Source organism: Symphodus melops (assembly GCF_947650265.1).
Source record: "Symphodus melops genome assembly, chromosome: 1".
Lineage (NCBI taxonomy): Eukaryota > Metazoa > Chordata > Actinopteri > Labriformes > Labridae > Symphodus > Symphodus melops.
Genome location: NC_136691.1, coordinates 2,030,295 through 2,056,833, shown reverse-complemented (window position 1 = coordinate 2,056,833; position 26,539 = coordinate 2,030,295). Strand labels below are relative to the sequence as shown.

Below are 26,539 nucleotides of genomic sequence, written 5' to 3'. Positions count from 1 at the left end.
CAGAAAAACCAGCTGTTGATTATTTAGTTTTGAAACTCACAGAGTTTTGATCCGTCTGCGTTTTGTTCCCTGTGAAGAGAAAAGAGTCAACTTCAGTTTTCACATTGTAAACCACATCAAACTAACAACACCTTCAAACGTTTCTCACCTTTGATTCTCGCCCATATGATGACTGTCACAGAAATGATGATGAGTACTGCCAGTCCCACAGACACAGAGATGAACCTGATCCAACCTGAACCTGAGAATAAAAACATTCAAACCTTTTTAAACTGCGGTGTTTGTTGAATTGAAAAACAGAACAGAACTGAATTTATAATTTAGGACTAATAAAGGCTTGAATTTCCCTCGGGATCAATAAAGTATCTATCTATCTATCTATCTATCTATCTATCTATCTATCTATCTAATTTACACTTCACTACATAGATTCTGCCACCAGAGGGCATTCTTACCTGGAATGTGATCCTCTTTCTCTTCTGATGTTTTTCTGTTTTTGTTTGTTGATTCTGATTTAAAAAAACAAAAAAGAAGACATGATAATAAAACACAGTTTAACACTTTAACCACATAATTAATAAAATCAAATCAGACGTACCTGTTTTCTCACATGGAGACTCAGAGATGGAATTACACGTCAGAGTTTGTCCACTCTGATCCGTCACATTACAAAACAACTCATTAAGCTTTAACTTCTGAACTTCAGTTGTAAACATCACATTGGCTGCACAGGTCTGTTTCTGTTCTGATATATCTGTCTCATCACCCTTATAATACCACTGCACTGTGTGGACACACGCTCCATATCTGAACACAATGCAGTAAAACCTGAAGGGATCATCCATTTCAACTGGTGAAGAGAGGTGAGAGAGAGAGAACAGAAGAGTTGAGTTAACCTTCCTCACTTTATAAAAGACTTATTCAAATGTTTCATGATCGTTTTAACAAGAGAGTCTGAGTTAAAAACACTTACTGTCAATACCATAGAGCAACACACGAGCTTCTGGACCGACTTGTTCTCCTGATCTGAACTGTCTGCAGGAGTAACGACCGACATCGTCACGTTTGACATTTTTAATAACCAGAGAACAGTCCCCTGTAACACTTAGCCTCTTAGCTTCAGCTCCAGCATCTTTACTTATAATCCCGTCTGTAATCAGCTCCACGGCTGCTCCCCCAGTATCACGACTGAAAAGCCAAGAAGTCTTGTCACATCTCGTCTGATCTTCAATCACATTTCCACAAGGCAAAGTCACGTCCTCTCCAAGTCTGACAGTGAAGGAGGCGACATCATCTCCACTTACAGCTGGTGAAGATTAAAGAGAAATATGAAACAAATAACATTAATAGTTTTGTCAGAGGAAGCAAAAAGAGGAAGCAAACTTTCATGTCTGACTGAAATCGATGTCAGCCACTTAAACAGGTTAAAAACATCTGCAGTCTGTATTTTTAGCGTTTGTGTGTTTAAGTCAATTCTTACCTGTAAACAGAAACATCAGAATCACAAATAAAGACATTTTAATCCTTCTGAAGTGACGGATCTCACTTCATGCTCTCTCGCTCACACATCCTTCACTCTCAAAGACTCTAAGTAGAGAGCTACAGGATCAACTTCCTCTTTTTTACTTCCTTCTAGCAAATTCTTGTTTTTACCCTTTTTTTTGTCATTTTTTACATTCCCTCTTGAACTTGACTAAACAGGGCAGCTGTGACTCAGCATGATCCTACGTCAGATATCAACAATAAAAACCCTTAAAGGACAAAATGTAAGAAGAGTCTTCATAGTTTAATACAGTTAAAAATCATTGTCCTATAAACAGATGTGACGCCTCCGGCTCATGATGCTGTTTGGTGACGAATGGGGAGGGCGGATATTTTTAGCGGGTTGAGAAATGTTTGTTCCTCATTGCGCCTCATTCAAATCAGTCAATCATTCTCTCTCTGCCTTATTTCCCACTCTACTGACTGCCCTGTCTGTTTAAAAAATAAACACTAAAAAGATACGAAACAAATTATATTAAAAATTAATACAGGATTCAGTTATACAAAACTCAATATGAGAGATGGAGAGCTGTTTTATTAAAAAAACGTAGCAAATTAGCATTAGCCAAACATTAGCAAAAAAGTACAAAAACAGGAAAGACAAGCTTATATACATTGTGTACAATAAATTAAAACTGTTTACTTTCTTGCAACAGAGTTCTTTTTTCTCTTTTACACACTTTTTTTAATCCTGGTTTACACTCTGTTATGGAGAGACATGCTTATCGTACATACAAAGGTCCAGGACACAAACAGAACCTGTGGATGTGCACTAGTGGAGAGATGCAACTATGCTAAAAACATTTAACCAATCTTTGTTGATTGGTTAAATGTTTAGCATAGTTGAACTGTCGTTCATTTGCTGCTCTGTGCTTACATTCCTCCGCGAGCGCACGTCGAGACTGCGTGTGACGTCATCCACTCGAACATCTCGAGATTACAAACACAGCACCCTGATGCTTTCATTGCCATCTCAGGGGACTTTAACCATGTTACATTGAACTCTACACTACCGGACTTTCACCAGTTTGTAAGCTGTTCCACCAGGAAGAACAGGACAATAGACCTCCTGTATGCAAACGTGAAGGACGCCTACACTGACTCACTGGTGACAGTGGTAGAGAGGAGGACTCTGGACAAAATGCTCTCCATCATGGACAACACACACCACCCTCTGCACAGCACCTTCACCGGGCAGAGGAGCATGTTCAGTGACAGACTGCTGTCACAGTCGTGCTCCACGGACAGGCTCAAGAACTCTTTTGTCCCCCTATAGGCCATCAGACTGTACAACACTTCACTGTCACGGCAGGGAAGAAGCACACAGTAAACCCTGGACTCATTTTTCACTTTTTTCTCACTCCTCATCTGCACTGCTGACCTCAGAGTCAGCCTCCATTTGGACACTTTAATGCATATTGATAGTCACTTTACTGAGCACTGGTCACTTTAATGATAATCACCCTAATCATGTCTGGTTTCATCCTACTGTTGTGTTATGCTACATCTGTAATGGTTGACATGATCACCCTAACTAGGTCAAGTTTCACTCTATTGTCTTTGACACTTAATGCTAATCTGCTCCTCAATAGTTGGGTACTTTAATGGCAATCACCCTAATCACTGCTGGTTTCACCTTATTGTTTTGGACACTTAATACTAATCACTGCTCCTTTATGTTGCTGAGCATGCCAATGGCCCAATTTGCATCGCTGCATTGACTGTTTAATGACTGTACTCACACCTCTGGCACTACCTCAAACACCTCTGTACATGCACATGTAACTAGTTTCTAGAAGGTCAGCACTTTTGTTTCTAAGGCTCTTTAACTGTTTACAGGTCTCTTTTAATCAGCATATATTTTTCTCTCCTTCACAGGTTATGAAGGTTTTATGCTATATAAGTTTAAGTCTAATGCTAATGTTTAAGGGATACTTCACCCATTTGCATGAAGCTTTGTATCATTAGAAACATGGTAGCAGTGTTGAATGGTTGTGAGTCCAGCCCTCATTTTGCCCTGAGACAAGAAAAAATGTTTTTCTTTGCCTGGAAGTTTTCTTCATGTGATGCAATATGACGCTTTTTGCATTTTGCATTTTTTTGTAAAGACCATAGTCCTAAAAAATAGCAGTCTACGTTTGGAATCTGACCCGTGGCTGCTTCTCTTCTTCCTCATGTGAACTGGTGTTTTCAGGTGATCTTGATCTTGACATTGTTGCTCACTGGAATCTGACAGAAGCATCCGGACCTCTTGAGTTTTCATAGATGACTGAAGCTTCACCTTCATCATTTTCAACCTGAGAACAGAAAATGCAACAAATTTGATTTTCTCACATAAAGACACAATTATACATCCCTCTTAGATTCAAAAACTGTAGTTTTACTGGATTTAAAGAAAAGTTAACTCTCAAATATCAGAAAAACCAGCTGTTGATTATTTAGTTTTTAAACTCACAGAGTTTTGATCTGTCTGCGTTTTGTTCCCTGTGAAGAGAAAAGAGTCAACTTCAGTTTTCACATTGTAAACCACATCAAACTAACAACACTTTCAAACGTTTCTCACCTTTAATTCTCGCCCATATGCTGACTGTCACAGAAATGATGATGAGTACTGCCAGTCCCACAGACACAGAGATGAACCTGATCCAACCTGAACCTGAGAATAAAAACATTCAAACCTTTTTAACTGCAGTGTTTGTTGAATTGAAAAACAGAACAGAACTGAATTCATAATTTAGGACTAATTTACACTTCACTACATAGATGCACAGTACATAGATTCTGCCACCAGAGGGTGCTCAATCAAAACAATAACTAAAGATGATGTTGATGCTGAAGGAGAATCATTAGAGTTCTCTCAGCTTCTCAATTTTAATTCTAATTTGGATATTTTAATGTAAAAATCTGAATTAAATTCTGCATATTGAAAAGTTAAAAGGTGACTTGAGGGTTGGTTTACACACTGGCCATTTAATTAATAAAGACCGCGGCCCTCAAACACACATCATACTGTGATTATCTGGAATGAAGCATCTTTTCTCTGTGAGATGAATGTTATTTTTATACATGGTCCCTGTCTACTAAACTTATAAACTAAACTTCAAAAATGTCCTCTGTTGGTCGGTGTGTAATAATGCTCAAGTCCCCTGTTTGATCTGTACGCTAGTGCACACACATACACACAGACCACACATGCACACACAGAGACAGACACACAAAAACACAGACACACACTCACTATACAACAACTAATAATACTTTTGAGATGTTTATTCACATAAATGATTATTACTCCCCTTAAAATATCGTACTTGTTTATTATTATAGTGCTATATGTTATTTTAAGCCTTGGTGATATTTTCAATAAAGCTTTGAATTGACAGCTACACCAAACAAAGCAGTACGATGTGACATCATTCACACCTCCCACTCAGAGTGTGACATCACAGGAAAATGGCCGCTGTGTGAATGTGGTCTGTGCTCTACCTGGTTTCTTCAGAGTTTCGTAGTCCGTCATCTCGTTTCCTCCTGCTGATGTGCTTCCTTCTCATTTGTTGAAGATGATATGAAGGAACAAAAATAAAGATGTCATACATCACTTTAACTGACTGAAGTCACATTAATATGATAACAAATGTGATTACTGTAAAATGTAATGTTAGTAACTCTACCTGCTTTCTCACATGGAGACTCAGAGATGGATGTGTCTTACCTGGAATGTGATCCTTTTTCTCTTCTGATGTTTTTCTGTTTATGTTTGTTGATTCTGATTTAAAAAACAAAACAGAAGACATGATAATAAAATACTGTTTAAATCTTTCACTACATAATTAATCAAATCAAATCAGACGTACCTGTTTTCTCACATGGAGACTCAGAGATGGAATCACACAGCAGAGTTTGTCCACTCTGATCCGTCACGTTACAAAACAGCAACTCCTCAAAGATTGACTCCTGAACTGGAATTGAAAAGGTCACAATGGCTGAACAGTAGTACTGTTGGTGTACAAATATATCTGTCTCATCACCCTTATAATACCACTGCACTGTGTGGACACAATCTCCATATGTCAACACATGGCAGTAAAACATGAAGGGATCATCCGTTTCAACTGGTGAAGAGAGGTGAGAGAGAAAGAACACAAGAGTTGAGTTAACCTTCCTCACTTTATAAAAGACTTATTCAAATGTTTCAGGATCGTTAACAAGAGAGTCTGAGTTAAAAACACTTACTGTCAATAACATTCAGCAACACACGAGCATCTGGACCGACTTGTTCTCCTGATCTGAACTGTCTGCAGGAGTAACGACCGACATCGTCACGTTTGACATTTTTAATAACCAGAGAACAGTCCTCTGTAACACTTAGCCTCTCAGCTTTAGCAATCTCATCGATGCTTATATTCCCGTCTGTATCCAGCTCTACTGTCGTTATTAAATCACGACTGAAAAGCCAAGAAGTCTTGTCACATCTCGTCTGATCTTTGATCACATTTCCACAAGGCAAAGTCACGTCCTCTCCAAGTCTGACAGTGAAGGAGGCGACATCATCTCCGCTTACAGCTGGTGAAGATTAAAGAGAAATATGAAACAAATAACATTAATAGTTTTGTCAGAGGAAGCAAAAAGAGGAAGCAAACTTTCATGTCTGACTGAAATCGATGTCAGCCACTTAAACAGGTTAAAAACATCTGCAGTCTGTATTTTTAGCATTTGTTTGTTTAAGTCAATTCTTACCTGTAAACAGAAACATCAGAATCACAAATAAAGACATTTTAATCCTTCTGAAGTGACGGATCTCACTTTATGCCCTCTCGCTCACACACCCTTCACTCTCAAAGACTCCAAGAAGAGAGTTACAGGATCAACTTCCTCTTTTTTTACTTCCTTTTAGCAAATTCTTCTTTTTACCTTTTTTTTTTGTCATTTTTTACATTCCCTCTTGAACTTGACTAAACAGGGCAGCTGTGACTCAGCATGATCCTCTGTCAGATATCAACAATAAAAACCCTTAAAGGACAAAATGTAAGAAGAGTCTTCATAGTTTAATACAGTTAAAAATCATTGTCCTATAAACAGATGTGACGCCTCCGGCTCATGATGCTGTTTGGTGACGAATGGGGAGGGCGGATATTTTTAGCGGGTTGAGAAATGTTTGTTCCTCATTGCGCCTCATTCAAATCAGTCAATCATTCTCTCTCTGCCTTATTTCCCACTCTACTGACTGCCCTGTCTGTTTAAAAAATAAACACTAAAAAGATACGAAACAAATTATATTAAAAATTAATACAGGATTCAGTTATAAAAAACTCAATGTGAGAGGTGGAGAGCTGTTTTATTAAAAACGTAGCAAATTAGCACTAGCCAAACATTAGCAAAAAAGTACAAAAACAGGAAAGACAAGCTTATATACATTGTGTACAATAAATTAAAACTGTTTACTTTCTTGCAACAGAGTTCTTTTTTCTCTTTTACACACTTTTTTTAATCCTGGTTTACACTCTGTTATGGAGAGACATGCTTATCGTACATACAAAGGTCCAGGACACAAACAGAACCTGTGGATGTGCACTAGTGGAGAGATGCAACTATGCTAAAAACATTTAACCAATCTTTGTTGATTGGTTAAATGTTTAGCATAGTTGAACTGTCGTTCATTTGCTGCTCTGCGCTTACATTCCTCCGCGAGCGCACGTCGAGACTGCGTGTGACGTCATCCACTCGAACATCTCGAGATTACAAACACTGCACCCTGATGCTTTCATTGCCATCTCAGGTGACTTTAACCATGTTACTTTGAACTCCACACTACCGGACTTTCACCAGTTTGTAAGCTGTCCCACCAGGAAGAACAGGACAATAGACCTCCTGTATGCAAACGTGAAGGACGCCTACACTGACTCACTGGTGACAGTGGTAGAGAGGAGGACTCTGGACAAAATGCTCTCCATCATGGACAACACGCACCACCCTCTGCACAGCACCTTCACCGGTCAGAGGAGCATGTTCAGTGACAGACTGCTGTCACAGTTGTGCTCCACGGACAGACTCAAGAACTCTTTTGTCCCCCTATAGGCCATAAAACTGTACAACACTTCACTGTCACGGCAGGGAAGAAGCACACGGTGAACTCTGGACTCTTTTTTCACTTTTTTCTCACTCCTCATCTGCACTGCTGACCTCAGAGTCCGCCTCCAGTTGGACACTTTAATGAATATTGATAGTCACCTTACTGAGCACTGGTCACTTTAATGATAATCACCCTAATCATGTCTGGTTTCGTCCTACTATATTGTTATGCTACATCTGTAATGGTTGACATGATCACCCTAACTAGGTCAAGTTTCACTCTATTGTCTTTGACACTTAATGCTAATCTGCTCCTCAATAGTTGGGTACTTAAATGGCAATCACCCTAATCACTCCTGGTTTCACCTTATTGTTTTGGACACTTAATGCTAATCACTGCTCCTTTATGTTGCTGAGCATTTTAATGGCTCGATTTGCATCCCTACATTGACTGTTTAATGACTGTACTCACACCTCTGGCACTACCTCAAACACCTCTGTACATGCACATGGAACTAGTTTCTAGAAGGTCAGCACTTTGTTTCTAAGGCTCTTTAACTGTTTACAGGTCTCTTTTAATCAGCAGATGTTTTTCTCTCCTTCACAGGTTGTGTACATTATGCTATATAAGTTTGAAGCCTAATGCTAATGCGGTAATTATGTTTATTCTTAGTCACATAGGGGCTGCTAAATCTTGTTTGGGGATAATTGTATAATGGGGGGGGATGGTGGCAGCCGGTGTGTATTGTAACTAATGTCTTCAAACCTAAGTCCCCACAGACTGAGCTATTGCTGCACCTGATAAACTACAGCAAAGCTGAAGCAAAATGTTTGAAATCTTTAAAACAAATCTGGAGTTGTTGGGGCGCCATCAGCCTCGTGGGTTGTTGGCTCACCCCACACCTGTAAAGGCCATAGTCCTCAAAAAGGGCAGTCTAAGTTTGGAATCTGACCCGTGGCTGCTTCTCTGCTTCCTCATGTGAACTTGTGTCTTCAGGTGATCTTGATCTTGACGTTGTTGCTCACTGGAATCTGACAGAAGCATCCGGACCTCTTGAGTTTTCATAGATGACTGAAGCTTCACCTTCATCATTTTCAACCTGAGAACAGAAAATGCAACAAATTTGATTTTCTCACATAAAGACACAATTATACATCCCTCTTAGATTCAAAAACTGAAGTTTTACTGGATTTAAAGAAAAGTTAGCTCTCAAATATCAGAAAAACCAGCTGTTGATTATTTAGTTTTTAAACTCACAGAGTTTTGATCCGTCTGCGTTTTGTTCACTGTGAAGAGAAAAGAGTCAATTTCAGTTTTCACATTGTAAACCACATCAAACTAACAACACCTTGAAACGTTTCTCACCTTTGATTCTCGCCCATATGCTGACTGTCACAGAAATGATGATGAGTACTGCCAGTCCCACAGACACAGAGCTGAACCTGATCCAACCTAAACCTGAGAATAAAAACATTCAAACCTTTTTAACTGCAGTTTTAGTTGAATTGAAAAACAGAACAGAACTGAATTTATAATTTAGGACTAATTTACACTTCACTAACACTTAAGGTTTATACACGAGCTGAGATAGTTCCAACATGGGCAGACATCACAACTTGAACCTTACATCAAGCTCCTAGTAGCTGTAAAGTCTGATGGTTGTCATGGTGAATCATTTAAAGGCACAGTACATAGATTCTGCCACCAGAGGGCGCTCAATCAAAACAATAACTAAAGATGATGTTGATGCTGAAGGAGAATCATTAGAGTTCTCTCAGCTTCTCAATTTTAATTCTAATTTGAATATTTTAATGTAAATATCTGAATTAAATTCTGCATATTGAAAAGTTAAAAGGTGACTTGAGGGTTGGTTTACACACTGGCCATTTAATTAACAAGGACCGCGGCCCTCAAACACACAGCATACTGTTATAATCTGGTATGAAGCATATTTTCTCTGTGAGATGAATGTTATTTTTATACATGGTCCCTGTCAACTAAACTTATAAACTAAACTTCAAAAAATGTCCTCTGTTGGTTGGTGTGTAATAATGCTCAAGTCCCCTGTTAGATATGTACGCTAGCGCTCACACATGCACACAGACACACACTCACTATAAAACACCTAATAGCACTTTTTGAGATGTTTATTATTACTCCTGTTAAAATATCATAGTTATTTATTATTATAGTGCTATATGTTATTTTAAGCCTTGTTGATATTTTCAATAAAGCTTTGAATTGACAGCTACACCGAACAAAGCAGTACGATGTGACATCATTCACACCTCCCACTCAGAGTGTGACATCACAGGAAAATGGACGCTGTGTGGATGTGGTCTGTGCTCTACCTGGTTTCTTCAGAGTTTCGTAGTCCGTCATCACGTCTCCTCCTGCTGATGTGCTTCCTTCTCATTTGTTGAAGATGATATGAAGGAACAAAAATAAAGATGTCATACATCACTTTAACTGACTGAAGTCACATTAATATGATAACAAATGTGATTACTTTAAATTGAATGTTAGTAACTCTACCTGTTTTCTCACATGGTAACCCGGGGTTGACATTACACAGCAGAGTTTGTCCACTCTGATCCGTCACGTTACAAAACAACAACTCATTAAGCTTTGACTTCTGAACTTCAGTTTTAAATGTCACAAAGGCTGTACAGGGGTGGTTTTGGTGTTCTGATATATCTGTCTCATCACCCTTATAATACCACTGCACTGTGTGGACACAGTCTCCATATCTGAACACAGAGCAGTAAAACCTGAAGGGATCATCCGAGGCAACTGGTGAAGAGAGGTGAGAGAGAAAGAACAGAAGAGTTGAGTTAACCTTCCTCACTTTATAAAAGACTTATTCAAATGTTTCAGGATCGTTTTAACAAGAAAGTCTGAGTTAAAAACACTGATAAAACACTTACTGTTAATAACATTCAGCAACACACGAGCATCTGGACCGACTTGTTTTCCTGATCTGAACTGTCTGCAGGAGTAATGACCGGCATCGTCACGTGTGACATTTTTAATAACCAGAGAACAGTCCTCTGTAACACTTAGCCTCTCAGCTTTAGCTTCAGCTATCTTATTATTACTTATATCCCCCTCTGTAATCAGCTCTACGACTATTCCCCCAGCATAACTGAAAAGCCAAGAAGTCTTGTCACATCTCGTCTGATCTTTAATCACATTTCCACAAGGCAAAGTCACGTCCTCTCCATGTCTGACGATGAAAGAGGTGGGATCACCTCCGCTTACAGCTGGTGAAGATTAAAGAGACATATTAAAAATCTGCAGTTTGTATTTTTAGCGTTTGTTTGTGTGTTTAAGTCAATTCTTACCTGCAAACAGAAACATCAGAATCACAAATAAAGACATTTTAATCCTTCTGAAGTGACGGATCTCACTTCATGCCCTCTCGCTCACACACCCTTTACTCTCAGAGACTTTAAGAAGAGAGTGACAGCATCAACTTCCTCTTTTTACTTCCTTGAAGCAACTTCTTCCTTTTACTCTTTTTTCCTATTCTTGCCATTTTCTCTTAAACTTGACCAAACAGGGCAGCTGTGACTCAGCATGATCCTACGTCAGATATCAACAATAAAAACCCTTAAAGGACAAAATGTAAGAAGAGTCTTCATAGTTTAAAACAGTTAAAAATCATTGTCCTATAAACAGATGTGACGCCTCCGGCTCATGATGCTGTTTGGTGACGAATGGGGAGGGCGGATGTTTTTAGTGGTTTGAGAAATGTTTGTTCCTCATTGCGCCTCATTCAAATCAGTCAATCTTTATTTGTGCAGCAGCAATTCACAACTACGTGTTACCATGAGGCGCTTTACAAAGAGCAGGTAAAGACCTCAATCATTGTTAATAAAAATGGGATATGGGGAGAGAGGATAAGATGCAGGAAGGATTTCTCCTTAACTTTTCTTTTTACCTGCTAGGGTCACTTTTCAGCACTTCTTTTGTTGAAGTGTTTTCTTTTTCCTCTGCTGAATGTGATGTAAAAAATAAACAATAAAGAAGACACAATGATAAAACACAGTTTAGCACTTTAACTACATAATTAATCAAATCAAATCAAACGTACCTGTTTTCTCACATGGAGACTCAGAGATGGAATCACACAGCAGAGTTTGTCCACTCTGATCCGTCACGTTACAAAACAGCAACTCCTCAAAGTTTGACTTCTGAACTTGAGTTGAAAAGGTCACAACAGCTGAACAGGAGTACTGTTGTTGATTTAATATATCTGTCTTATCACCCTTATAATACCACTGCACTGTGTGGACACACTCTCTGTAACTGAACACAGAGCAGAAAAAACTGAAGGTGTCCTCCATTACAACTGTTGAAGAGAATAAGAGAGAAAGTTTAACTTCCAAACCTTGTTCATATAATATAAAAAGTCAGGATATTTAAATTTATGATGTTCTGTGGAAGACTAATACCTGGAGCTATGGATGAAAACACCCCCACTCCCCCACTCAAGACTGGGCTGCACTGTCTTCTCTGCTAGTGACAAAATAAATAAACGAACAACCACGATCACTTGAAGATCTTGTCCAATATAAACATCGCTGAGGAGCGAGGGCACTCCCGCGAACAAGTAAAGTTGAATATAGATTTTTAATAACCAGAGAACAGTCCTCTGTAACACTTAGCCTCTCAGCTTTAGCAATCTCATTTTTATTCCAGTGTGTAACCATCTTTATCGTGTCCCAAATATACCGACTGAAAAGCCAAGAAGTCCTGTCACATTTCTGCTGATCTTGAATCACATTATCTCCAAATCTGACTGTGAGGGAGGGGGGTATCAACTCCGGTTACAGCTGGTGAAGGTCGGTGTTCAATCATGCATCATAAGCCCTGACGTTAGAATTATGAAATAAAACCTGATAAAAAGGGGAATTTAACAGACAACATATATAGAGTGAACAGTAAATTCTTACCTGTAACCAGCAGCATGAGAATCACAGTAAAAGAGAGTTTAGTCCTTCTGAATTGATGCATCTCGCTTCGTTGTCTTGACTTCTTGTTGTCTCGCTTTTCTAAGTCTAACTTCCTATTCAGGTATTTCTTTATAGTCTTAGATCATCTTCCTGTGGTAAAGGAGGCTTCCTGTCAGAGACCTGAGACTTTGTCCCCTTAGTTCTGTAAGCAGAGAGCCCATTTGCTTTTTCTCTCTTAGTACACGTGACCCCATGTGCTGAGACTCCAGTCCTCATAGCGGACCCAGGTTTGAAACTGTTTTCCAGTATTTAATTTCCCATTCTCTCTCTCTGCCTTATTTCCCACTCTACTGACTGCCTTGTCTGTTTAAAAAATAAACATTAAAAAGATACGAAACAAATTATATTAAAAATAAATACAGGATTCAGTTATACAAAACACAATGTGAGAGGTGGAGAGCTGTTTTATTAAAAAACATGTAGCAAATTAGCATTAGCCAAACATTAGCAAAAAAGTACAAAAAAAGGAAAGATAAGCTTATATACATTGTGTACAATAAATTAAAATTGTTTACTTTCTTGCAACAGAGTTCTTTTTTCTCTTTTACACACTTTTTTTAATCCTGGTTTACACTCTGTTATTGAGAGACATGCTTATCGTACATACACAGGTCCAGGACACAAACAGAACCTGTGGATGTGCACTATGGAGAGATGCAACTATGCTAAAAACATTTAACCAATCTTTGTTGATTGGTTAAATGTTTTTAGCATAGTTGAACTGTCGTTCATTTGCTGCTCTGTGCTTACATTCTTCCGCGAGCGCACGTCGAGACTGCGCGTGACGTCATCCACTCGAACATCTCGAGATTACAAACACTGCACCCTGATGCTTTCATTGCCATCTCAGGTGACTTTAACCATGTTACATTGAACTCTACACTACCGGACTTTCACCAGTATGTAAACTGTCCCACCAGGAAGAACAGGACAATAGACCTCCTGTATGCAAACGTGAAGGACGCCTACACTGACTCACTGGTGACAGTGGTAGAGAGGAGGACTCTGGACAAAATGCTCTCCATCATGGACAACACACACCACCCTCTGCACAGCACCTTCACCGGTCAGAGGAGCATGTTCAGTGACAGACTGCTGTCACAGTCGTACTCCACGGACAGACTCAAGAACTCTTTTGTCCCCCTATAGGCCATAAGACTGTACAACACTTCACTGTCACGGCAGGGAAGAAGCACGCGGTGAACCCTGAACTCATTTTTCACTCTTTTTTTTTTCTCGCACTCCTCATCTGCACTGCTGACCTCAGAGTCAGCCTCCATTTGGACACTTTAATGCATATTGATAGTCACTTTACTGAGCACTGGTCACTTTAATGATAATAACCCTAATCATGTCTGGTTTCATCCTACTGTATTGTTATGCTACATCTGTAATGGTTGACATGACCAACCTAACTAGGTCAAGTTTCACTCTATTGTCTTCAACACTTAATGCTAATCTGCTCCTCAATAGTTGGGTACTTTAATGGCAATCACCCTAATCACTCCTGGTTTCACCTTATTGCTTTGGACACTTAATGCTAATCACTGCTCCTTTATGTTGCTGAGCATTTTAATGGCTCAATTTGCATCCCTGCATTGACTGTTTAATGACTGTACTCACACCTCTGGCACTACCTCAAACACCTCTGTACATGCACATGGAACTAGTTTCTAGAAGGTCAGCACTTTGTTTCTAAGGCTCTTTAACTGTTTACAGGTCTCTTTTAATCAGCAGATGTTTTTCTCTCCTTCATAGGTTATGTACATTATGCTATATAAGTTTGAAGTCTAATGCTAATGCGGTAATTATGTTTATTCTTAGTCACATAGGGGCTGCTAAATCTTGTTTGGGGATAATTGTATGGGGGGGGGGGGGGGGGGGTGGCAGCGGGTGTGTATTGTAACTAATGTCTTCAAACCTAAGTCCCCACAGACTGAGCTATTGCTGCACCTGATAAACTACGGCAAAGCTGAAGCAAAATGTTTGAAATCTTTAAAACAAATCTGGAGTTGTTGGGGCGCCATCCTCCTCATGGGTTGTTGGCTCACCCCACACCTGTAAAGGCCATAGTCCTCAAAAAGGGCAGTCTAAGTTTGGAATCTGACCCGTGGCTGCTTCTCTTCTTCCTCATGTGAACTTGTGTCTTCAGGTGATCTTGATCTTGACGTTGTTGCTCACTGGAATCTGACAGAAGCATCCGGACCTCTTGAGTTTTCATAGATGACTGAAGCTTCACCTTCATCATTTTCAACCTGAGAACAGAAAATGCAACAAATTAGATTTTCTCACATAAAGACACAATTATACATCCCTCTTAGATTCAAAAACTGAAGTTTTACTGGATTTAAAGAAAAGTTAGCTCTCAAATATCAGAAAAACCAGCTGTTGATTATTTAGTTTTTAAACTCACAGAGTTTTGATCTGTCTGCGTTTTGTTCCCTGTGAAGAGAAAAGAGTCAACTTCAGTTTTCACATTGTAAACCACATCAAACTAGCAACACCTTCAAACGTTTCTCACCTTTAGTTCTCGCCCATATGCTGACTGTCACAGAAATGATGATGAGTACTGCCAGTCCCACAGACACAGTGATGAACCTGATCCAACCTGAACCTGAGAATAAAAACATTCAAACCTTTTTAACTGCAGTGTTTGTTGAATTGAAAAACAGAACAGAACTGAATTTATCATTTAGGACTAATTTACACTTCACTACATAGATGCACAGTACATAGATTCTGCCACCAGAGGGTGCTCAATCAAAACAATAACTAAAGATGATGCTGATGCTGAAGGAGAATCATTAGAGTTCTCTCAGCTTCTCAATTTTAATTCTAATTTGGATATTTTAATGTAAATATCTGAATTAAATTCTGCATATTGAAAAGTTAAAAGGTGACTTGAGGGTTGGTTTACACACTGGCCATTTAATTAATAAAGACCGCGGCCCTCAAACACACATCATACTGTTATAATCTGGTATGAAGCATCTTTTCTCTGTGAGATGAATGTTATTTTTATACATGGTCCCTGTCAACTAAACTTCAAAAAATGTCCTCTGTTGGTTGGTGTGTAATAATGCTCAAGTCCCCTGTTAGATATGTACGCTAGTGCACACACATACACACAGACACACACTCACTATAAAACAACTAATAACACTTTTTGAGATGTTTATTATTACTCCTGTTAAAATATCATAGTTATTTATTATTATAGTGCTATATGTTATTTTAAGCCTTGGTGATATTTTCAATGAAGCTTTGAATTGACAGCTACACCGAACAAAGCAGTACGATGTGACATCATTCACACCTCCCACTCAGAGTGTGACATCACAGGAAAATGGCTGCTGTGTGAATGTGGTCTGTGCTCTACCTGGTTTCTTCAGAGTTTCGTAGTCCGTCATCTTGTTTCCTCCTGCTGATGTGCTTCCTTCTCATTTGTTGAAGATGATATGAAGGAACAAAAATAAAGATGAAATAAATCACTTTAACTGACTGAAGTCACACTAATATGATAAGAAATGTGATTACTGTAAAATGTAATGTTAGTAACTCTACCTGCTTTCTCACATGGAGACTCAGAGATGGAATCACACAGCAGAGTTTGTCCACTCTGATCCGTCACGTTACAAAACAACTTGTTAAGCTTTGACTTCTGAACTTCAGTTTTAAACATCACATTGGCTGTACAGGTCTGTTTCTGTTCTGATATATCTGTCTCATCACCCTTATAATTCCACTGCACTGTGTGGACACACGCTCCATATGTGAACACAATGCAGTAAAACCTGAAGGGATCATCCGAGGTAACTGGTGAAGAGAGGTGAGAGAGAAAGAACAGAAGAGTTGAGTTAACCTTCCTCACTTTATAAAAGACTTATTCAAATGTTTCAGGATCGTTTTAACAAGAGAGTCTGAGTTAAAAACACTTACTGTCAATAAGATTCAGCAACACACCAGCATCTGGACCGACTTGTTTTCCTGATCTGAACTGTCTGCAGGAGTAACGACCGGCATCGTCACGTTTGACATTTTTAATAGCCAGAGAACAGTCCTCTGTAACACTTAGCCTCTCAGCTTTAGCTCCAGCTCTCTTATTGTTACTTATATTCCCGTCTGTAATCAGCTCCACGGCTGTTCCCCCAGTATCACGACTGAAAAGCCAAGAAGTCTTGTCACATCTCGTCTGATCTTTAATCACATTTCCACAAGGCAAAGTCACGTCCTCTCCAAGTCTGACAGTGATGGAGGCGACATCATCTCCGCTTACAGCTGGTGAAGATTAAAGAGAAATATGAAACAAATAACATTAATAGTTTTGTAAGAGGAAGCAAAAAGATGTCTGACTAAAATCGATGTCAGCCACTTAAACGGGTTAAAAACATCTGCAGTCTCTATTTTTAGCGTTTGTGTGTTTAAGTCAATTCTTACCTGTAAACAGAAACATCAGGATCACAAATAAAGACGTTATAATCCTTCTGAAGTGACGGATCTCACTTCATGCTCTCTCGCTCAGACACCCTTTACTGTGAAAGACTCTAAGAAGAGAGTTACACCATCAACTTCCTCTTTTTAACTTCCTTCTAGCAACTTCTTCTTTTTACCTTTTTTTTTTGTCATTTTTTACATTCCCTCTTGAACTTGACTAAACAGGGCAGCTGTGACTCAGCATGATCCTACGTCAGATATCAACAATAAAAACCCTTAAAGGACAAAATGTAAGAAGAGTCTTCATAGTTTAAAACAGTTAAAAATCATTGTCCTATAAACAGATGTGACGCCTCCGGCTCATGATGCTGTTTGGTGACGAATGGGGAGGGCGGATGTTTTTCGTGGTTTGAGAAATGTTTGTTCCTCATTGCGCCTCATTCAAATCAGTCAATCTTTATTTGTGCAGCGGCAATTCACAACTACGTGTTACCATGAGGCGCTTTACAAAGAGCAGGTTAAGACCTCAATCATTGTTAATAAAAATGGGATGTGGGGAGAGAGGATAAGATGCAGGAAGGATTTCTCCTTAACTTTTCTTTCTACCTGCTAGGGTCACCTTTCAGCATTTCGTCTTCTTTTGTTGAAGCGTTTTCTTTTGCCTCTGTTGAATGTGATGTAAAAAATAAACAATAAAGAAGACACAATGATAAAACACAGTTTAGCACTTTAACTACATAATTAATCAAATAAAATCAGACTGATCTGTCACGTTACAAAACAGCAACTCCTCAAAGTTTGACTCCTGAACTTGAGTTGAAAAGGTCACAACGGCTGAACAGGAGTACTGTTGTTGATTTAATATATCTGTCTCATCACCCTTATAATACCACTGCACTGTGTGGACACACTCTCTGTATCTGAACACAGAGCAGTAAAACCTGAAGGAGTCCTTCATTTCAACTGTTGAAGAGAATAAGAGAGAAAGTTTAACTTCCGAACCTTGTTCATATAATAAAAAAAGTCAGGATATTTAAATTTATGATGTTCTGTGGAAGACTAATACCTGGAGCTATGGATGAAAACACCCCCACTCCCCCACTCAAGACTGGGCTGCACTGTCTTCTCTGCTAGTGACAAAATAAATAAACGAACAACCACGATCACTTGAAGATCTTGTCCAATATAAACATCGCTGAGGAGCGAGGGCACTCCCGCGAACAAGTAAAGTTGAATATAGATTTTTAATAACCAGAGAACAGTCCTCTGTAACACTTAGCCTCTCAGCTTTAGCAATCTCATTTTTATTCCCGTGTGTAACCATCTTTACCGTGTCCCAAATATACCGACTGAAAAGCCAAGAAGTCCTGTCACATTTCTGCTGATCTTGAATCACATTATCTCCAAATCTGACTGTGACGGAGGGGGGTATCAACTCCAGTTACAGCTGCTGAAGGTCGGTGTTCAATCATGCATCATAAGCCCTGACGTTAGAATTATGAAATAAAACCTGATAAAAAGGGGATTTAACAGACAACATTTAGAGTGAACAGTAAATTCTTACCTGTAACCAGCAGCATGAGAATCACAGTAAAAGAGAGTTTAGTCCTTCTGAATTGATGCATCTCGCTTCGTTGTCTTGACCTCTTGTTGTCTAACTTCCTGTTCAGGTATTTCTTTTATAGTCTTAGATCATCGTCCTGTGGTAAAGGAGGCTTCCTGTCAGAGACCTGAGACTTTGTCCCCTTAGTTCTGTAAGCAGAGAGCTCATTTGCTTTTTCTCTCTTAGTACACGTGACCCCATGTGCTGAGACTCCAGTCCTCGTAGCGGGCGGCCCAGGTTTGAAACTGTTTTCCAGTATTTAATTTCCCATTCTCTCTCTCCCTTATTTTCCACTCTACTGACTGCCTTGTCTGTTTAAAAAATAAACATTAAAAAGATACGAAACAAATTATATTAAAAATGAATACAGGATTCAGTTATACAAAACACAATGTGAGAGATGGAGAGCTGTTTTATTAAAAACACGTAGCAAATTAGCATTAGCCAAACATTAGCAAAAAAGTACAAAAAAAGGAAAGATAAGCTTATATACATTGTGTACAATAAATTAAAATTGTTTACTTTCTTGCAACAGAGTTCTTTTTTCTCTTTTACACACTTTTTTTAATCCTGGTTTAGACTCTGTTATGGAGAGACATGCTTATCGTACATACACAGGTCCAGGACACAAACAGAACCTGTGGATGTGAACTAGTGGAGAGATGCAACTATGCTAAAAACATTTAACCAATCTTTGTTGATTGGTTAAATGTTTAGCATAGTTGAACTGTCGTTCATTTGCTGCTCTGTGCTTACATTCCTCCGCGAGCGCACGTCGAGACTGCGTGTGACGTCATCCACTCGAACATCTCGAGATTACAAACACTGCACCCTGATGCTTTCATTGCCATCTCAGGGGACTTTAACCACGTTACATTGAACTCTACACTACCGGACTTTCACCAGTTTGTAAGCTGTCCCACCAGGAAGAACAGGACAATAGACCTCCTGTATGCAAACGTGAAGGACGCCTACACTGACTCACTGGTGACAGTGGTAGAGAGGAGGACTCTGGACAAAATGCTCTCCATCATGGACAACACACACCACCCTCTGCACAGCACCTTCACCGGGCAGAGGAGCATGTTCAGTGACAGACTGCTGTCACAGTCGTGCTCCACGGACAGACTCAAGAACTCTTTTGTCCCCCTATAGGCCATAAAACTGTTCAACACTTCACTGTCACGGCAGGGAAGAAGCACGCGGTGAACTCTGGACTCTTTTTTCACTTTTTTCTCACTCCTCATCTGCACTGCTGACCTCAGAGTCAGCCTCCAGTTGGACACTTTAATGAATATTGATAGTCACCTTACTGAGCACTGGTCACTTTAATGATAATCACCCTAATCATGTCTGGTTTCGTCCTACTATATTGTTATGCTACATCTGTAATGGTTGACATGATCACCCTAACTAGGTCAAGTTTCACTCTATTGTCTTTGACACTTAATGCTAATCTGCTCCTCAATAGTTGGGTACTTTAATGGCAATCACCCTAATCACTCCTGGTTTCACCTTATTGTTTTGGACACTTAATGCTAATCACTGCTCCTTTATGTTGCTGAGCATTTTAATGGCTCAATTTGCATCCCTGCATTGACTGTTTAATGACTGTACTCACACCTCTGGCACTACCTCAAACACCTCTGTACATGCACATGGAACTAGTTTCTAGAAGGTCAGCACTTTGTTTCTAAGGCTCTTTAACTGTTTACAGGTCTCTTTTAATCAGCAGATGTTTTTCTCTCCTTCACAGGTTGTGTACATTATGCTATATAAGTTTGAAGCCTAATGCTAATGCGGTAATTATGTTTATTCTTAGTCACATAGGGGCTGCTAAATCTTGTTTGGGGATAATTGTATAATGGGGGGGGGATGGTGGCAGCCGGTGTGTATTGTAACTAATGTCTTCAAACCTAAGTCCCCACAGACTGAGCTATTGCTGCACCTGATAAACTACAGCAAAGCTAATGCAAAATGTTTGAAATCTTTAAAACAAATCTGGAGTTGTTGGGGCGCCATCAGCCTCGTGGGTTGTTGGCTCACCCCACACCTGTAAAGGCCATAGTCCTCAAAAAGGGCAGTCTAAGTTTGGAATCTGACCCGTGGCTGCTTCTCTTCTTCCTCATGTTAACTTGTGTTTTCAGGTGATCTTGATCTTGACATTGTTGCTCACTGGAATCTGACAGAAGCATCCGGACCTCTTGAGTTTTCATAGATGACTGAAGCTTCACCTTCATCATTTTCAACCTGAGAACAGAAAATGCAACAAATTTGATTTTCTCACATAAAGACACAATTATACATCCCTCTTAGATTCAGAAACTGAAGTTTTACTGGATTTAAAGAAAAGTTAGCTCTCAAATATCAGAAAAACCAGCTGTTGATTATTTAGTTTTTAAACTCACAGAGTTTTGATCCGTCTGCGTTTTGTTCACTGTGAAGAGAAAAGAGTCAATTTCAGTTTTCACATTGTAAACCACATCAAACTAATAACACCTTCAAACGTTTCTCACCTTTGATTCTCGCCCATATGCTGACTGTCACAGAAATGATGATGAGTACTGCCAGTCCCACAGACACAGAGATGAACCTGATCCAACCTAAACCTGAGAATAAAAACATTCAAACCTTTTTAACTGCAGTTTTAGTTGAATTGAAAAACAGAACAGAACTGAATTTATAATTTAGGACTAATTTACACTTCACTAACACTTAAGGTTTATACACGAGCTGAGATAGTTCCAAAATGGGCAGACATCACAACTTGAACCTTACATCAAGTTTCTAGTAGCTGTAAAGTCTGATGGTTGTCATGGTGAATCATTTAAAGGCACAGTACATAGATTCTGCCACCAGAGGGCGCCCAATCAAAACAATAACTAAAGATGATGTTGATGCTGAAGGAGAATCATTAGAGTTCTCTCAGCTTCTCAATTTTAATTCTAATTTGGATATTTTAATGTAAAAATCTGAATTAAATTCTGCATATTGAAAAGTTAAAAGGTGACTTCAGGGTTGGTTTACACACTGGCCATTTAATTAACAAGGACCGTGGCCCTCAAACACACAGCATACTGTTATAATCTGGTATGAAGCATATTTTCTCTGTGAGATGAATGTTATTTTTATACATGGTCCCTGTCAAGTAAACTTCAAAAAATGTCCTCTGTTGGTTGGTGTGTAATAATGCTCAAGTCCCCTGTTAGATATGTACGCTAGCGCTCACACATGCACACAGACACACACTCACTATAAAACAACTAATAACACTTTTTGAGATGTTTATTATTACTCCTGTTAAAATATCATAGTTATTTATTATTATAGTGCTATATGTTATTTTAAGCCTTGGTGATATTTTCAATAAAGCTTTGAATTGACAGCTACACCGAACAAAGCAATACGATGTGACATCATTCACACCTCCCACTCAGAGTGTGACATCACAGGAAAATGGCTGCTGTGTGAATGTGGTCTGTGCTCTACCTGGTTTCTTCAGAGTTTCGTAGTCCGTCAACTCGTTTCCTCCTGCTGATGTGCTTCCTTCTCATTTGTTGAAGATGATATGAAGGAACAAAAATAAAGATGAAATAAATCACTTTAACTGACTGAAGTCACATTAATATGATAAGAAATGTGATTACTTTAAATGTAATGTTAGTAACTCTACCTGCTTTCTCACATGGTAACCCGGGGTTGACATTACACAGCAGAGTTTGTCCACTCTGATCCGTCACGTTACAAAACAACAACTCATTAAGCTTTGACTTCTGAACTTCAGTTTTAAATGTCACAACGTTTGTACAGATGTACTGTTGGTGTTCTGATATATCTGTCTCATTACCCTTATAATTCCACTGCACTCTGTGGGCACACTCTCCATATTTGAACACAATGCAGTAAAACCTGAAGGGATCATCTGTTTCAACTGGTGAAGAGAGGTGAGAGAGAAAGAACACAAGAGTTGAGTTAACCTTCCTCACTTTATAAAAGACTTATTCAAATGTTTCAGGATCGTTTTAACAAGAGAGTCTGAATTAAAAACACTTACTGTTAATAACATTCAGCAACACACGAGCATCTGGACCGACTTGTTTTCTTGATCTGAACTGTCTGCAGGAGTAATGACCGGCATCGTCACGTGTGACATTTTTAATAACCAGAGAACAGTCCTCTGTAACACTTAGCCTCTCAGCATTAGCTTCAGCTATCTTATTATTACTTATATCCCCCTCTGTAATCAGCTCTACGACTATTCCCCCAGCATAACTGAAAAGCCAAGAAGTCTTGTCACATCTCGTCTGATCTTTAATCACATTTCCACAAGGCAAAGTCACGTCCTCTCCAAGTCTGACGATGAAAGAGGTGGGATCACCTCCGCTTACAGCTGGTGAAGATTAAAGAGACATATTAAAAATCTGCAGTTTGTATTTTTAGCGTTTGTTTGTGTGTTTAAGTCAATTCTTACCTGCAAACAGAAACATCAGAATCACAAATAAAGACATTTTAATCCTTCTGAAGTGACGGATCTCACTTCATGCTCTCTCGCTCACACACCCTTTACTCTCAGAGACTTTAAGAAGAGAGTGACAGCATCAACTTCCTCTTTTTACTTCCTTGAAGCAACTTCTTCCTTTTACTCTTTTTTCCTATTCTTGCCATTTTCTCTTAAACTTGACCAAACAGGGCAGCTGTGACTCAGCATGATCCTACGTCAGATATCAACAATAAAAACCCTTAAAGGACAAAATGTAAGAAGAGTCTTCATAGTTTAAAACAGTTAAAAATCATTGTCCTATAAACAGATGTGACGCCTCCGGCTCATGATGCTGTTTGGTGACGAATGGGGAGGGCGGATGTTTTTAGTGGTTTGAGAAATGTTTGTTCCTCATTGCGCCTCATTCAAATCAGTCAATCTTTATTTGTGCAGCAGCAATTCACAACTAAGTGTTTCCATGAGGCGCTTTACAAAGAGCAGGTAAAGACCTCAATCAGTGTTAATAAAAATGGGATATGGGGAGAGAGGATAAGATGCAGGAAGGATTTCTCCTTAACTTTTCTTTTTACCTGCTAGGGTCACTTTTCAGCACTTCATCTTCTTTTGTTGAAGCGTTTTCTTTTGCCTCTGTTAAATATAATGTAAATAATAAACAATGAAGAAGACACAATGATAAAACACAGTTTAGCACTTTAACTACATAATTAATAAAATCAAATCAGACGTACCTGTTTTCTCACATGGAGACTCAGAGATGGAATCACACAGCAGAGTTTGTCCACTCTGATCCGGCACGTTACAAAACAGCAACTCCTCAAAGTTTGACTCCTGAACTTGAGTTGAAAAGGTCACAACGGCTGAACAGGAGTACTGTTGTTGATTTAATATATCTGTCTCATCACCCTTATAATGCCACTGCACTGTGTGGACACACTCTCTGTATCTGAACACAGAGCAGTAAAACCTGAAGGAGTCCTTCATTTCAACTGTTGAAGAGAATAAGAGAGAAAGTTTAACTTCCGAACCTTGTTCATATAATAAAAAAAGTCAGGATATTTAAATTTATGATGTTCTGTGGAAGACTAATACCTGGAGCTATGGATGAAAACACCCCCACTCCCCCACTCAAGACTGGGCTGCACTGTCTTCTCTGCTAGTGACAAAATAAATAAACGAACAACCACGATCACTTGAAGATCTTGTCCAATATAAACATCGCTGAGGAGCGAGGGCACTCCCGCGAACAAGTAAAGTTGAATATAGATTTTTAATAACCAGAGAACAGTCCTCTGTAACACTTAGCCTCTTAGCTTTAGCAATCTCATTTTTATTCCCGTGTGTAACCATCTTTACCGTGTCCCAAATATACCGACTGAAAAGCCAAGAAGTCCTGTCACATTTCTGCTGATCTTGAATCACATTATCTCCAAATCTGACTGTGACGGAGGGGGGTATCAACTCCAGTTACAGCTGCTGAAGGTCGGTGTTCAATCATGCATCATAAGCCCTGACGTTAGAATTATGAAATAAAACCTGATAAAAAGGGGATTTAACAGACAACATTTAGAGTGAACAGTAAATTCTTACCTGTAACCAGCAGCATGAGAATCACAGTAAAAGAGAGTTTAGTCCTTCTGAATTGATGCATCTCGCTTCGTTGTCTTGACCTCTTGTTGTCTAACTTCCTGTTCAGGTATTTCTTTTATAGTCTGAGATCATCGTCCTGTGGTAAAGGAGGCTTCCTGTCAGAGACCTGAGACTTTATCCCCTTAGTTCTGTAAGCAGAGAGCTCATTTGCTTTTTCTCTCTTAGTACACGTGACCCCATGTGCTGAGACTCCAGTCCTCGTAGCGGGCGGCCCAGGTTTGAAACTGTTTTCCAGTATTTAATTTCCCATTCTCTCTCTCCCTTATTTCCCACTCTACTGACTGCCCTGTCTCTTTAAACAATAAACATTAAAAAGACACTAGACAAATTATATTAAAAATGAATACAGGATTCAGTTATACAAAACACAATGTGAGAGATGGAGAGCTGTTTTATTAAAAAACATAGCAAATTAGCGTTAGCCAAACATTAGCAAAAAAGTATAAAAACAGGGAAGACAAGCTTATCTACATTGTGACATCATTACAATAAATTAAAATCGTTTACTTTCTTTTTTCTCTTTTACACACATTTTTTAATCCTGGTTTACACTCTGTTATGGAGAGACATGCTTATCGTACATACATAGGTCCAGGACACAAACAGAACCTGTGGATGCGAACTAGTGGAGAGATGCAACTATGCTAAAAACATTTAACCAATCTTTGTTGATTGGTTAAATGTTTTTAGCATAGTTGAACTGTCGTTCATTTGCTGCTCTGTGTGCCCTTGAATTGCCCCCCGATTTAAATTGAATGTCAGAGTGAGGCTACTACACGGGGAGCACACCAGAGCTGTCAGGGGTTCAGTGCCTTGCTCAAGAGCACCTCTGCAGTATTCAGGAAGTGAACTGGCGCCTCTTTAGCAACCAGATGAATTTCCATATTTTGACCGGAGCTTGAGCCAGCGGCCCTCCGGATTCAAACCCAAGTCCCTACAGACTGAGCTATTGCTGCACCTGATAAACTACGGCAAAGCTGAAGCAAAATGTTTGAAATCTTTAAAACAAATCTGGAGTTATTGGGGCGCCATCAGCCTTGTGGGTTGTTGGCTCACCCCACACCTGTAAAGGCCATAGTCCTCAAAAAGGGCAGTCTAAGTTTGGAATCTGACCCGTGGCTGCTTCTCTTCTTCCTCATGTGAACTGGTGTTTTCAGGTGATCTTGATCTTGACGTTGTTGCTCACTGGAATCTGACAGAAGCATCCGGACCTCTTGAGTTTTCATAGATGACTGAAGCTTCACCTTCATCATTTTCAACCTGAGAAGAGAAAATGCAACAAATTTGATTTTCTCACATAAAGACACAATTATACATCCCTCTTAGATTCAAAAACTGAAGTTTTACTGGATTTAAAGAAAAGTTAACCCTCAAATATCAGAAAAACCAGCTGTTGATTATTCAGTTTTTAAACTCACAGAGTTTTGATCCGTCTGCGTTTTGTTCCCTGTGAAGAGAAAAGAGTCAACTTCAGTTTTCACATTGTAAACCACATCAAACTAACAACACCTTCAAACGTTTCTCACCTTTAGTTCTCGCCCATATGCTGACTGTCACAAAAATGATGATGAGTACTGCCAGTCCCACAGACACAGAGATGAACCTGATCCAACCTGAACCTGAGAATAAAAACATTCAAACCTTTTTAACTGCAGTGTTTGTTGAATTGAAAAACAGAACAGAACTGAATTTATAATTTAGAACTAATTTACACTTCACTACAT

General features: G+C 39.2%; 2 protein-coding genes and 1 long non-coding RNA gene across 3 annotated transcripts in view; all 3 read right to left on the bottom strand.

Moving 5' to 3' along the window:
• LOC306832352 (uncharacterized protein) overlaps window positions 1–1,590 on the bottom strand; it is a 46,801-nt gene extending 45,211 nt beyond the window's left edge. The window contains exons 1-3 of the mRNA XM_079356968.1: window positions 1,481–1,590; window positions 974–1,306; window positions 599–850 (exon numbers count right to left, since the gene is read on the bottom strand). Of these exons, the coding sequence (XP_079213094.1) occupies window positions 599–850; window positions 974–1,306; window positions 1,481–1,517 (622 nt within the window). The 5' untranslated portion in view covers window positions 1,518–1,590. The remainder of the gene's footprint in view (window positions 1–598; window positions 851–973; window positions 1,307–1,480) is intronic.
• A 14,610-nt stretch (window positions 1,591–16,200) lies between these two features.
• Window positions 16,201–17,151, bottom strand: LOC306829661. Its single transcript, XR_013779891.1, has 3 exons — window positions 17,068–17,151; window positions 16,570–16,908; window positions 16,201–16,446 (listed from the first exon to the last, which is right to left on the bottom strand). It is a non-coding gene; the product is annotated as an uncharacterized lncRNA (long non-coding RNA).
• Window positions 17,152–25,307: 8,156 nt separating this feature from the next.
• Window positions 25,308–26,539, bottom strand: part of LOC306832344 (uncharacterized protein) — a 41,505-nt gene continuing 40,273 nt past the window's right edge. Inside the window, exons 6-8 of the transcript XR_013780211.1 lie at window positions 26,342–26,434; window positions 26,234–26,262; window positions 25,308–26,075 (exon numbers count right to left, since the gene is read on the bottom strand). The gene's annotated coding sequence lies outside the window, so the exon portion shown is untranslated. The remainder of the gene's footprint in view (window positions 26,076–26,233; window positions 26,263–26,341; window positions 26,435–26,539) is intronic.